The sequence below is a fragment of the Salvelinus sp. IW2-2015 genome, linkage group LG28 (genome assembly GCF_002910315.2).
Source record: "Salvelinus sp. IW2-2015 linkage group LG28, ASM291031v2, whole genome shotgun sequence".
NCBI lineage: Eukaryota > Metazoa > Chordata > Actinopteri > Salmoniformes > Salmonidae > Salvelinus > Salvelinus sp. IW2-2015.
In genome coordinates, this window is record NC_036868.1 from 11,555,095 (window position 1) to 11,570,514 (window position 15,420).

The 15,420-nt window shown below is 42.4% G+C and overlaps 1 protein-coding gene across 1 annotated transcript in view; it reads right to left on the reverse strand.

Annotated features, from left to right (window-relative positions):
• LOC111954519 (sodium/potassium-transporting ATPase subunit beta-1-interacting protein 2) overlaps positions 1 to 10,438 on the reverse strand; it is a 180,629-nt gene extending 170,191 nt beyond the window's left edge. The window contains exon 1 of the mRNA XM_023974309.2: positions 9,047 to 10,438. Coding sequence (XP_023830077.1) covers positions 9,047 to 9,100 — 54 coding nt within the window. The 5' untranslated portion in view covers positions 9,101 to 10,438. The remainder of the gene's footprint in view (positions 1 to 9,046) is intronic.
• Between the last annotated feature and the right edge of the window lie 4,982 nt (positions 10,439 to 15,420).

A 15,420-nucleotide genomic window follows, 5' to 3' on the forward strand; every position in this document is an offset into this window, starting at 1 on the left:
CGCACAGACAATCAGCGTAAGTGCCTTGCAGAGGTGTGAGAGAGCCCAGTCGGCCCACTCATTACTGCCGCTTCCATCATTCATAAAAAATATTGTATGGGGATTGGACACCTGACATAAAGGGCTTCACAAATATTGTCTCTCACCATTTCTATCAATCAAACTATAGTTTGCTACCGTCGTTGTAGGTTTTTATGTGGGGCATTTCTGAGAGTGACGCGTCAGACTGTGTATGACTGTGTTTACTTGTACACTCACGTTGTTAAAGTCTGGTAGTCCAACTGATTAGGTTCAGTCAGATTACAGATTCCATTACAGAGCATGAAGAGAGTACATCCAGATAGTTGCTGGCTGAAACAGTACACTCTGTGTGGTGTGTAGTTTAGCCCCAGTGTTAAAGCAATACAACAGCAGGAAAAAGAATAGGATAGGATTACAGAGGGACTAGGAACAGAGTAATGTAATATGGTTAAATCAATTCATACAGTATATAATCTGCTTGTTGCTCAGTAAAACACATCACAGCTAAAACTATGTAGAGGAGGGAAGCCTATGTGCTGGAACACACAGAACTGGTAGACTTCGGTATAGTACAAACCTCTGGCTAATGATCAAGCAGTAGAATGTTTTTTCTCTTCACATCTCTATGTAATGTGTGTAGCCTAATGTTGTAATGTTTTTGCACCACGGAATTTATGGACCACAATGGAAATAAGTCTCTGCCTTTTTTGTGTTATCCCTGTCATGTTTTAAAAATATATGTACTGTGTGTATGTGTTTTTTTTACTGGCAAAATCAATCGATTAATCAACCAATAAGTCAACCAATCAATCAACCAATCAATCAGTCAGCCAGCCAGCCAGCCAGCCAATCAACCAATCAATCAAACTATCAATTAACCCAACCCCCCCCCCACCTTGACAGATTTTCCAAAGCAGACGTTATGAGGGCCACATGATGACAAAAGAGGCCTGCTTATTTCCTGAGGCACAGTACAGACACAGAGGCAGTCTTGGGGCCCTTGGCTTCCTCCAGCGGGAGATTGGATGTCATACATCAGTCTTCAACAACCAGAGAGCTACACAGAGCAAGACCAATCTAGCTTGGTACTGTCACAGACAGACAGGCATTATCTATAAGCTTAGTGAGAGGAGCGGGATAACAAGTCTACCTCCCCAGGCTGTCTGGGGCTGTTGTTTGTGAAGGTCATCACCCTGTCTCATTATAATATCTGGGTAGTAAGTGAAAACTCACACAAGCCAAGTTCGTGCACGCAATGCCTTGAGTTATACTTGTGATTTCACTCCTACAAAGACCGCTGAGTAATATTCCCTCTCACACGCAGTCCTTTCATTCTAAGCTACACACACACACGCAACACACACATGCATACACATACACACCACAGAAGTGGCTACAAGAACAGTTACATGGTTTGATTCTCCCTCATCTCCCCCGCCATGTCTTGTTTCATATAAGCATCTTTGTTTTGGTCTCAATGGGATTACATACTCAGTGTTTTACCGCTGCAGTCAGAGAGAACATCTCCAGGGATTTAACACAGCAGACAGGTTATGCAGAGGCACTATGGGTACCGGTATTCATATTTAATGGGGAACAGGCTGTTTATTATTAGATTGTAAAGTTTGGGAACACTGCTTTAAGGAGAAGATTCATAGGTAACAACTGGAGCTTGAAACAGTCCATTAAAATATTGATCTAATAACTATACATTTTTCCCCCAAAATAACAGCTTTCTGTCAAAATAAAAATGACTCACATCATAAAAGTATCATTATAAACAGGGTGGTTCGAGCCCTGAATGCTGAATGACTGACAGCCCTGGTATATCAGACCGTATACCACTTGTATGACAAAACATAGATTTTACTGCTCTAACTACGTTGATAACCAGTTTATAATAGCAATAAGGCACCTCAGGGGTTTGTGGTATATGGCCAATATACCACGGCTAAGGGCTGTAGCCAGGCACTCCGCTTAGCGGCGTGCATGGCCAATATACCACACCCCCCGTGCCTTATTGCTACAATATAACACATTCTTTGACATGTCATCATGGCACAGGCCCCTCATCTCTTGAACAGTCAGTTGTCATTGTTCCTAAGCATCTCTGAACCAATCACTGCTACACTGTTTACGTATCAATCCATCCCTCTAATAAACAGGCAGGCAGGTCCTCACAGAGACATGGTGTCTGCCCTACATCCCCGCACTCAAGGCTCATCGCTGAGGTCAAACCCCATGTAATGAGAGCTGTCCTCAGAGCCGTGGACGTGCCCATCCACAGCGCCATGTTTACTTATCTCTGGCCTTAATCAGTCATCCACTAGCCTAGTCATCCCATCCCCATCCAGCAGCTAGCTCTGTTTATCCCCCAAGGTCCTCCAAAATGACCCTGCAGAATGCCTCTGATGTGCCTTTAGACCTGTGGTCACTCAGGCCTGCCCTCGTCTCTCTACAGCCGCCTCTCACATGCCTCGCTGCCTCATAGCCACTCTACCGAGCCACATGCTTTCATTGCATTTTCACAGCGTTCTGACAACAGTCAAATGGCCGGAAAGAGATTGAGCAGGGTAGAATAACAACTTTGGTTGGCAGACTGCATTTAGTTATCAAAAGTTAACGCCTAACTCACAGTGCTGTTGTCAGACAAAGCTGGAATTTTTAGTAGCTTGTCCAGCTGTCAGAAGTTGGGTGTCCAATTTAAATACCTCTGCAGTTAGACACATTGTGCTGCCTGCATTTCTTGCCTGTTACTTGCTGTTGCTAAGATACACTGTCATTTTTTTTAAATATTTCAGCTCAATGGAGAATTACCCTAACAAACAGACAGCAGCACCGGGGTTCATCTCATTGTCCTTGTACTACTGTATGTACTGAAGGCATCTCTCCTGTCAGCAAGATAGACAGGGATGAGAGGATAGGTTAAGGTAAAATTAGGGGTTAAAAGCATTGGGCATAAACTTTCTAGAGTGACGAGATCCCCCCACACACATATTCACAGCACTCATAGTTATGGGTCTTGCTAAGATTTGAGGGATTTATAACATTTTGAAGAGTCATTAAATCTTTCTGCCTTCTTAGATATCAATGGCAGTACAGGGAGATGATTGATTTTGCTCTTCTCCACATCAAGGACTTTCTTTACATGACAGGCAGCTTTCTGTGACATGTACCTCTCATCTCTCAAGCTGCAAACACTATTTACCTTCATCTTTCTGACTGCATAGACCACCGACTGGCAATGCCTCAGACACTACAGAGGTTCGCAGACAATGCTGAGAAACAAGCCACCGCTCCTCTAACGTTATGTAATCTCTATAATTTGTGCAGAAGGGATGGATGAGTCAATCAAATTAGAACAGGTAGCTGAGAGAGTAGCATAGGGGTTTACAGTGTGTTAGTTCCCTCAGCAAAATTGGTGTAAAGGCTGAAGGGATGTGTCTGGATCTGATAGCACTGCGTGGCAGAAAATAATGCATTCATTGTAATAACCTATGTTAGAATCTAATCAAGGGATGTTATTACATTATAATATGGTTAGTGGTGGTACTACAAATAGCCTCAGGATATAGTTTAGTAGACTCATAAGCCAATAAAACCTAATGAAACATGGCACAACTCTGCAGTTACTCCCATATATTTCTATATAAATAAATGATCCTTTGATCTGCTAACAAGCATACTGTACTGGTTCACTTGGAACAAGAAGCTTTTCACCTTAAGGGGTAAACAATAAAAAACAAACCAGGCAAAACCGAACTCTCCATTTGGATAAACGCAGGGGGTTTTGCAAGCCAGGCAGTAAATATTGAGAGAGAATTTACCCACCAACTTACTCCCCCATCTGTCAATGCTGAAAACCTAAAGTCATGTTCCGAGCCAGCTGATGGCAACTTTGTAGCTATTGACAGATTTTTGCTTGGCTAATGATGTCGCACAACCTGCTTTTTTTCACTATCGGAATCAATAAAGTGTTGCTGTCAGGGCCTAATTCAAAGCCTTGTTGTGTTGGAAGCCAAATGCATAAATACAGCTTAGTATGTTACAACTGGGAGAAAAACAGMCAGTAAAAAATGAAACCAACAGCCTACTGCACCAGTGGATAGATTTAGACAGATGCTATCCCTAAAGACATGAAATACATTCAACAGAAATGCAGAGAAGTTAACTTCCTACCACTGAAACTTGCTAGGCTATACTCCATGACAAGAATGAATGTATGAAATGGATTACAGGGTAAACATAGCGGAGACAAAATGCAATTATGCATTTGCAGCCAGTGCAGTGCTATATTCATTAATACCTATAATATCATATAAGTGTGCTGTTGGCAGGTCTGGGACTGCAGAGCAGAAGACAAATATGGGTCCTGAGGTGAGGAATTTGGACAATTTAAGCCAGTCATTCTACAGACATGGCTTTGCCATCACGATCAGGGATTGATCCTTAATTTTCCCCATCTCTGGAGTGAATTCGCATTCTGATTCCTAAATTCAATGAAATTCTCCACCAAGACTGTTAGGGCCCAGTTTGTAGATGCATCTCCTCTATGCTCTTTTATGATCCCTCCAGATGTTTGCTTTGGATCACGTTGTCAGGATGAACGTTTAATGGATATACCTGAAAGTAGGCATACCAATCCTAACAAAAATGTCAAATTGAGCATCGGCAGAAACTTCTTATGCTAGATAAGCACAGAATATGGTTAATGAGTAGGTAGTGTAGAGGATGTGGAGGTAAGTGACATCTCATATCTCATCCTGTAGGCTTGGAGTCGTGAATAGAGTCGTGATGCCCTTAAAGAGCATCAACATGATGAGTTCACTACATAAAATAAGTGGATACATTTCTTCAGACTCGATTCCAGATTAATTATAAAGACATGTCCATTTACTATTCACCCGACCAATTAGTTTACAATATCAGTCTAAACACATATTTCCAATTGTTTACCTGCCCTGCTTCAATAATCTACAGCAAACAGACCATAAATAACTAACTACAGCTCATTCAGGAATGCAATACCAACTTGGTCAATAACGCTGTAATTGCTGTGTACCTCGAGGCTTTTTGCTTCGACTTAATTAGTCTATTGGAGATTCTGCCCCCCCCATAATTTGACTTAGACTTGAGTGTCAGTTTACTTGAACATAATACCTTAATGGAAATGCAGAAAATACCTAAATACTCCAGTAATGATGCACTGATATGAAAGATATAATAGCTCTTTATGTTTCTCCACACCACCAATGTGTTGTGGAAACACGGCGTACAATACTACATACAGTGATTGAATGTATTTGGAGGGCATGTAAATGAGCAGGCCTCCTGAACACCATCCCCTCCTCAGAGAGCCACAGCTCCATCAAGAGCAGAAGTTCAGACCTCCCACACCTAGCAACCACACGGAGACCAGCTGCCAGTAGCCACCAGTAGCCAACATCAGTCAGGAAATTACATCTTCAAACATAGCCCAGCTTTCATGTCCCCTATTTCAGATGTAAGAATAGTATAGGGTAAGTGCTCTGGACAGTTAACAGCTTTCCTTAGGAATTTATTGACTGCTTTATAGGGTTTAATTCATGCCACACACACGGTCTACCCAGCTGTCTTTGTTTAGCCTACAGGCATGTCTAGGGGTGACGCACACAGTTAACATTCACTGATATAAAAAGCTAGAATCAAAGAACTTAGGGCCAATTATCTTTTTAAATGTCCAATACTGCAACCATCTGGTCAACAGCTTCCTATCTACTGTTCCTCCCAGCAGCCACCTCACCCGGCTGCTGTTTCAACATCATACAACAATGAGACTATCCCATAACAACACAGGGGGATGAGTTGTAGTTCGTTGGTGGTCGTAACCAGCTGTAACAGAGGAACTTGACTTCCAATGGTTAATGCCTTTCCTTTCCAGCAGATGCTGATGAGCCATGGCAGTGTTTAACTTTCACTATCAGATAACAAAGATACAATAAGAGCTGGGGAACCTGGCTAATTTACACTATCTACTGTTCCTCCCAGCAGCCACCTCACCCGGCTGCTGTTTCAACATCATACAACAATGAGACTATCCCATAACAACACAGGGGGATGAGTTGTAGTTCGTTGGTGGTCGTAACCAGCTGTAACAGAGGAACTTGACTTCCAATGGTTAATGCCTTTCCTTTCCAGCAGATGCTGATGAGCCATGGCAGTGTTTAACTTTCACTATCAGATAACAAAGATACAATAAGAGCTGGGGAACCTGGCTAATTTACACTACTGAGGAACCATATTCATATTGATCTGCTATCTCTGCTCCCACAGAAACACCAACAGGGGGTAGAATGAGAAGCTAGCATATTTAACAGTTTAACATATATTTACTTATATGTATGAAAATGTAAATGTGTGAAGCTTTTTCAGTGGAACATACCAGCAATGGGACATTAACCGTGATAAATGTTTGTAGTATGAAGCCAACTTGATAGGTTAAGCTATCACAAAAATAGCCTAGAGAAAGAGGAAATACACTGTAAACTATACAGCAATTCAACGTGCACATGGTGAGGTAATGAATGAAAACCGAATAATAACTGAGAGGTTCAAAAGCAGGATAAAAACAGGTCAATAAACCCTACATTGTGTAACATTTCATTTCATAATTGGTCATTTAATCAGATACACTTGAACAGCACAATCTCCTCTTAATTCTTGTTCGGTATTGTGTGAATTAGCCCCATATTAAGATCCATTCTGAAGCACAGATTGAAGCACAAACAAAAGGAAAAATGTAACTGTGGTTATTAAACAATTTTAAAATCTTTTCCTCATGCTTATTTAGCATGGATCATATGGTTGGACAACAAATTGTCCCTTTGAAGTCGTTTTGAGAGCATTATGTTGTTTAAGTGTTGTGCTTACAAATATACTGAGTGATAGGCGATGCTTGAAAGACCCAGCATGATAAATTGTTAAGTTCAAATGGTCTAATCAAGGCACATGCATATATTGCAATAATAATGAGGCCTATTTTTTGGGTGCATAATTGCTATGCTATAATACGACTACATATCAAATGGTTTTGAAATAGTTTACAAGTTCTGACATCAGCCAAGGCCAAGCAGTCAGCTCGAGTTAAAGGGAAAAGCACAGATGATTAGATAAGCCTAACAGGGCTTTCCTACCGACTAGAGGAGTCTGTTACCAAAAATACAGCTGCTGCTTCAGAGCATTAACAAAACAGTAACTGCTGCTGCTGCTGCTGATAAAAGCGGCCTAGTGGAAAAGGATGCATTCCTACTGCAGCTTTGAGACACCACAGATGTGTTGGGAGCGAGCAACCCTGGCGTGCAGTAGGTAGGCTACACAGGACCAGTAAGTGTTTGTCTAAATGCAGCCTGTCAGGAGGATTGGGAAAGGTCATCTCCAGCTCTGTGTGCATGAGAGCTCATTGATCATAGGGATATCTGTGGGTGAGGTTGGCCAAGGTATCAGTGCTTCAGAACAACTCCAGAGTGGTCTTTCAGACACAGCTGTCCTGTGATCTCTGCTGAAATCTCCCACATCAAACAACACTCACTGTACAGAACAGGTACACAGTGTCTGTGGAGCACCGACATTTTTCATCAGAACATACGAAAAGGTTTGAGTCAACTAACAGTAACACATACGGAGACATTTTCATTATAACCAAATATACTTGCAAATCTTTCCTTTTCAAGTGCTAAGAGAGGACTAAAGCCCTCTTAGAAAGGAGGTGGCTTATCATTTTCTGTAAAAGTAACCATGTGAGGAGAGCAGACCCATAGCTAGGTCTCTAGCCAGGAGAACTGTGAGCTGTAATTAAGACTCTAAGGGGGTGGCCTTGCCCACCACGACTCGGCTGAGTCTCGCTAACAGGGGCATGTTATAAGACATGTATAGCCATCTGCACATGCTTAAGGGACAAGCTGAACAAAACTTGGAATGTCATGTGACCTATCACGCTAGGGTGATTTATCATAGATACCAGCTGGTGGATAGTGTTGAGATTGTCACCACCACCTACTATCAGTTAAGTGACAGTGAGTCACTGTAGGCTAAAGGTCACATTTTTGTATGATAAAAAAGACATCCTGATGAGTGGTGAAACAAGAGGCATGTACTAGGCTACTTGCCTCTCCAAAAGACCCGAACACCTGCAATAATATTCCATCACCTCACCTGACATCAGCCACTGAATGTGATAATGTTACCCAGAAAACAGTATGTTGACTAGCATCACTTCCAGTACATTTGAGTCATTGATGATTGCATTATCAGTTGCAATCCATCTAATTCCACAATAATCCTACACGGCTCTTAGCCGACTCCACGATTTACCATGGGGTTGAGCCGCGACTAGTGTGGGCAGACTGGAGCTTTTTAACGTTTTTCTTTTAATAAAAAACGACTGATCTCAGCACCCAAAGAATAGTCCGCAATTACAAAGAACACTGTAGTTTGTAATTGCGGGCTATTATTTGGGTGCTGAAATCAGTATTTCTTTTTTTACATAAACTACATTTTATGTGACGTCGGAGCTCAAACCGCCCACACTAGTCGCTGGTGAACTAAATCGTAAATCGTGGAGTTAGGTTTATTTGGACATTTCTCACTATCCGACTGTATAGTGGAACCATTCACAAACACAACCCATCCCCGCCATATCACCATGCTTCCCTGGCATCTGTCCCAGGTGGTACAGCTGGTAAGAAGCCTCTCATGCGTGCAGTCAGTGAGCACCCGGAGGAGCAGATGCGCGAGAGCGTCCCTTTTGCTCCAAATGATCATATTCCCCCCGGGAATGATCCACTCTCTGAATTGTGGATTCGGTCGTAGGGCAAKGGTGTTGCAGGCCATCTTAACCATACAGTTATTGATTTAGGGCGGAAGAGTTGACTTAGGAGTGCATGTCCGCAGTTGGCTACTGTACAGGGAAGTAGCTATATATCACCCTCATCGCATCTCCCCATAAGGAAAGCCATTACGCATGTAATAATTCATATCATAAACTCACCAATTGCATGCCACAGATAAAGGCCAGGGTGCATCGGCCACTGCAACAACCCATTGTGTACTGTCCACTTTGGATCTCCGCTCCACGTGGGTCGCTATAACTCCCAAATCCCCGAATCTCTCAGCTGGTCGCCTGGGCAGTTCCAATGACGCGACCACACTGTACAGCGGCGTGCGTTTCAGGCAATAATAGATGAAGACAATTATGATTGGCCAAACAATTTGATAATATATATTATGTCTCAAAAAATAGTGGAGAACTTTGAATTAGTCATACGGGTCCAACTGTTCAAAATTCTGAAAGTCGGTCAGCTCTTAATTAGCAGAATTGGGCCTACTATCTGGTTATTATACGTCAGAGCAGTCCAGGGATAAACCATAAACTAAAATTAAACCCTCTGAAAATGTTCTACAAAAAAAAATCCATTCAAATATGGTCCAGAATAAAGTGCCAGTGGGCACTAGGCAGAATAGTATCCTATCCTGAACACAGTGGCCACTTGAAGAAATGAACTGTGTCAGGCTATTTCTGAAAGGGTCCTTTGCTGAGAAACAAAGAAAGCCAGTGTTCTTTAAGCCGATGGGGTTCTTCTCGTCGCTCCTCCCTCCACGGTCGGGTTGTTCGGGTCCCAGTCTGCAACTGAACTAAACAGCGCGCGCCCTTTACTTTTCACACAGAAAGGCTATGGACAATGTAGAATTCAAAGCAGTCCGCCGTTATCTTCCCTGCTTAAATCTCTCTCATAGGAGGCATGCTACGAATATGAGAATTTCAGTTATGTCCAAAATCGGTGGTGCTGAACACAGTCCTAGTATCCTCCTCAGCAGCACTGTGCATCCTCACTCGTCCGGATTTCATAACCGCTGATTGTCCCTTGTTGGACATGTAACAGTGTTCACTTACACATAGAGAATCCCGGTCATATACTGTAGATATTGTCGGTAGGACAGACAGTGCAGTAAAAAGACGGACAAAAGAGAAACGCGGTTCACCTTGCGCGGTCGCCAGCCCCACCATCTGACGCTCCAGATTGAATGAACCACACGCAGTGTTATACACCGCAGGGAAGCGGCTACGTTCCTTTGAGCCGGAGATGAGATATAGAGTGCAGCTAAGGACCTGGCCATCACTCAATACACTGGATCAGCCCTCCGTTCCGATTCGCACTGGGCGTCAACGGCAGAGAGTTGATTTGATATCGAACTAATGATACTTTTGATTCATCACTTGTAAATCAGGATGACAGAGAGTCATCCACAACAACACCTCAATTAAATGAAAGWAAAAAAAGGTTAGCCTATTGATGTTGCCAAATAGTAATAGGGCAATACTAACAAGCCTTTAATTTAATTAATTTTAGCGGACAGTTTCATCCAAAGACATGCACATGCTGTTCCAAGTCCAACCATACCGCCGGAAGTAGGGGTGCTAAGGTTGTTGCAGCACCCCCTGATAAACTGAAATTTGTGAATTAGGCCTTTATTACTCCCATAGGGCGGCGCATAATTGGCACGTCGTCCGGGTTAGGGTTTGGCCAGGGTAGGCGGTCCTTGTAAATAAGATTATTTTTTTTAACTGACTTGCCTAGTTAAATAAAATAAAAAATGTATTAGTGGAGAAAAATACTCCTCGGCAACCCCCCCCCCCCATCTTCCTGCGGCCAAACATCATGTCCAAACATCATGTTCAACCCATGAGCCAAACACATATGACTCTAAAGTGGCCTCTGAAAATAACATGCACTAATGGGTACATTGTAAAACAATTTGCCTGTTCTTCCCTCATGTTGTATACTCCCCCTCATGTCTTTTGATTGGCAAGGACAGTTATGATTCTCTATCGCTTTCTCTCTCTCCCTCTCTGGTATACACACAAACAGAGCGAGAGAGAGCACACACATACTCACAGACATACGCACACACGCGCACTCACTCAGGCACGTGCACACGCGCACACGCACACACACACAAAAACACAAACAGCAGTAGTGGTGTTTATTACATGGCTTAATTATTGTGGTAATCTTGAGTGACAGTATCATGTATTCACTGTCTGATATCCTGGGGGTAATGACTAGTGGCATCCATGCATCCTCCTTGGAATTATTTTTTTAGAGAGAAATGTAAGACTCGTGGCATAGCTCCTCCATTGTAATCTCAGAATCGTTTCCTTAAACGAACTATGAAACTGATACATACAAAGATATAGAGAAGGCTGGAAATGTTTTTATCTGCCATGACCAGATGCCTGTTGGTGCAACACTTGGGATCTGTCACTGAATTGCTGTGATATTTTAACTTTTAAGCTGGATGGTTGTCATAAAGAATTTGAGGCAAACGTATAGGAAGGTGGTGTAGGGTATACAAAGCAGCCAATAACAATGGAGATAGCTAGCTAGGCTTGGCTTATCTATAGTCTTTTTGGTCAGCCCATAGTGTTTTGAAAAACGTTTTCATGTACTCTATTTGTGGATATTCAATAACACAGAAACCGGCCCATAATGTCTGACTTAACACCTACTTGATGAGTAATTCACTATATTTCCTTTATGAAGATAGCTAGCTGTTACATCCAAATTTATAATAAACATGCACCATCTCAATATCCTCAATGCCCATTCTATGTAACGGATCATCATATCTTATTTGGCAAGTCTAATGAAGTAGTCCTGAGCCTGTACTCAGAGCTGTTAACGGCTACATTAACTGTCAATAAAGCATGTGAATGTCCACCTCTGTAAAGCCTCACTAAGCTCAGACAGCATTGATTGAACTTTTTGACTTTTACTTAATTTAGCGGTGCGATAAAGCTATCTCCTTTTAAACGTTGAGTTTTCACCTTCAGTGAACTTGAGATTCAAAGAGAGTGGCACAGTCCCAGCTGTCACTCAGAATGATGTCAGGGTCTATGTGTGGCTACTAGACAATCAGCTGCAGTGTTGCTGGAATTCAGGCTCCACCTGGTCAAATGACTGATTTGATTATTTCAGTGTCTTAGAGAGAATACATGCACCTCAGTGGAGGTTGGTGGGAGGAGATATAGAAATCGAATCAATGGAATGGAGTCAAACGTGGTTTCCATACATTTTATGTATTTGACACTCTTCCTATATCTCCTCCCACAAACCTCCTGTGATGCACGAAAAGGTACACAGCCCATTATGGGCGTATGGTATGTGTATTGTATGTTTTGTCCTCTGTTTCGTGCTTTACAAAGAGTGATACACATCTTAAACGCCCTGAGGGTATCATACAATTAAAAAAGAAACAGTAAATTAAACCAATCTACATTTTCAATTTCCCATTGAATCCATTGCATTAAAATCTATCTATTGCCATGGACAAAAATGCTGTTTATTACACTGTTTTTATTTATGACTGTGGTTATTTGAGGTCTGTGGAATAATCTCCTCCTGTGTTTTTTAATGGCCGAGGCTGTGGATCCACCACGTCTCGTACCTTGTCCTGCCCCCTAGATTCCTTTTCCCCAGACCTGAAGATCCAAATCACATTCTGCGTTCCTTTCTTTTCTACTTTACGCAAAAACTTTTGTGGTCACCCTCCCTTCACATTTCTCACTCTCAATTGGGAATTATAATTCTTAAAGTTTTACGGGGGAAACGTCCATGAAGCATCTGTATTCCAACCATTTGATCTCAATCAATTGCATGGGGATATGCATTTATATATTTTTGAGTTATACAGTGTTGTTTCAAAGTAGCCTACAGTGTTGTTTTAAGAATTACGTAGAATGAGCGAATTTTAGAGCAGATGGTGCTAACAAACTGTAGTATAGCCTACCTGTGTTTGTTTCAGTCAAAGCACATATTTGCCTAGCGGCACGAGCTCTCGCCAGGAGAAAACATGTAACCAATCATCCAGAAATTAGGTGGTGTTTTTTGCCTTACAGTAACGTTAAAATACGCTATAATATTTGGTTCAGTTATGTTATTCAGCTTTGATCTAACTTTATTAAACGAGCACCATTCGCCAGAGTAGCCAGTTCTCTACGAGTATAACARCAGAGGCTGTGCGTAAAGTAGAGAATCTCGCACATGCACTTCTGGAACTTTTCTTAGTGGTCAGGAAAAAAACTCCAGAAAAGTCGGATCTGCAGCCACTCCATTTTTAAATGGCAGTTTGTATTAGATATTGCTTAATTATTTGTATTCTTCTTTGGTATTTTAGTGCAAACCGTTTAAGAATTAGAAATTAACAAGGATTGGCCATCTGAAAGTACAGAGAGATACTGTATTTATCCTCAAAAAATGTAATGACACATGTTCATGATGTAAACACATGTTCATGATTTCAATTTTGGGCTCTTTCAGATTGCCACTGAGCTCTTTTTGATAGAGTGCCAAAAGTATTGCGAAATAGTAAACTTGAAGGAAAACTTTCGTTCACCTGATTATGGGAAGTAGCCTATTGTTTTTCATAAGGGCCCATATTCTAGGGAAGATTTACCAGCAAACATTACGCTATGGTAAAACAAACATGGATTACTAACCCAAATTATACCAAAATCTTGGCTGTCCCCAGTCCACCTGGTCATGCTGCTGCTCTAGTTTCAACTGTTCTGCCTGTGGCTAGGGAACCCTGATCTGTTCACCGGACGTGCTACCTTGTCCCGGACCTACTGTTTTCGACTGTCTCTCTCTACCGCACCTGCTGTCTCGACCTCTGAATGCTYGGCTATGAAAAACCAACTGACATTTACTCCTGAGGTACTGAGCTGATGCACCYTCTACAACCTCTGTGATTATTATTTGATCCCTGCTGGTCATCTATGAACGTTTGAACATCTTGAAGAACAATCTGGCCTTAAATGGCCATGTACCCTTTAATCTCCACCTGGCACAGCCAGTAGAGGACCTGCCACCCCTCAGAGCCTGGTTCTTCTCTAGGTTTCTTCCTAGGTTCCTGCCTTTCTAGGGAGTTTTTTTCTACATCTGCATTGCTTCATGTTTGGGGTTTTAGGCTGGGTTTCTGTATAGCACTTTGTGACATCTGCTGATGTAAAAAGGGCTTAATAAATACATTTGATTGATTGATTGATTGATTGAAAGAGAGAATGGTTGGAACCAATTTATGAGCCCAGAATAGGGTGGTGGGCTACCCACATTTTATTTTCTTTCCATCGATCAAGTCCATTTTTATACACACACCAAGCCAAAAACTAAATTATTTAGAGAGTTAATAATAACCGTGGGGCTTGGGCAATTTAGGAAACTCCTGTGTAGGCTATATGGGTGACCTATTTTGCATGGAGTTGGTATTTGTCAAGCAGTGGGATAATAATGCTATACTGTGCCTACCTGTGAGTCTATTAGGAGCAACTCTGTGGGCTGATTATAGAAGCTCACATAATGAACCAATTAAATTCACTAACAATGCCTTCGGTAGAGCGGGGCAATAATTCATGTTTTAATAAGAAGCACCTGAGACAGGCCGCATCGGGTGGCCCAGTGCCCCCTTGTGGTTTGGGCATATACACTGTATACCTTACATTAGGAACACCTTCCTAATATTGAGTTTGCCCTCAGAACAGCCTCAGTTCGTCAGGGCATGGACTCAACAAAATGTTGAAAGCATTCCAAAGGGATGATGGCCGAACAGCTCATTCCAAAAACATGGGCATTAATATGGAGTTGGTCCCCCCTTTGCTGCAATAACAGCCTCCACTCTTCTGGTAAGGCTTCCCACTAGATGTTGGAACATTGCTGCTGGGACTTGCTTCCATTCAGCCACAAGAGCATTAGTGAGGTCGGGCACTGATGTTGGGCGATTAGGCCTGGCTCGCAGTCGGCATTCAAATTCATCCCAAAGTATTTCTGTATGGACCTCGCTTTGTGCACAAGGGCATTATCATGCTGAAACAGGAAAGGGCCTTCCCCAAACTGTTGCCGCAAAGTTGGAAGCTCAGAATCGTCTATAATGTAATTGTATGCTGTAACGTTAAGATTTCCCTTCACTGTAACTAAGGGGCCAAGCCYGAACCATAAAAAACAGCCCCAGACCATTATTCCTCCTCCACCAAACTGTACAGTTGGCACTACGCATTCGGGCAGGTAGCGTTCTCCTGGCATCCGACAAGCCCAGATTTGCCCGTTGAACTGCCAGATGGTGAAGTGTGATTCATCACTCCAGTGAATGCATTTCCACTGCTCCAGAGTCCAATGACGGCAAGCTTTACACAGCTCCAGCCGATGCTTGGCATTGCGCATGGTGATTTGAGGCTTGTGTGCGGCTGCTCGGCCATGGAAACCAAACCAGACCTGCTGTGAAGGACCTCGGCGTTACTCTGGACCCTGATCTCTCTTTTGACRAACATATCAAGACTGTTTCAAGGACAGCTTTTTTCCATCTACGTTA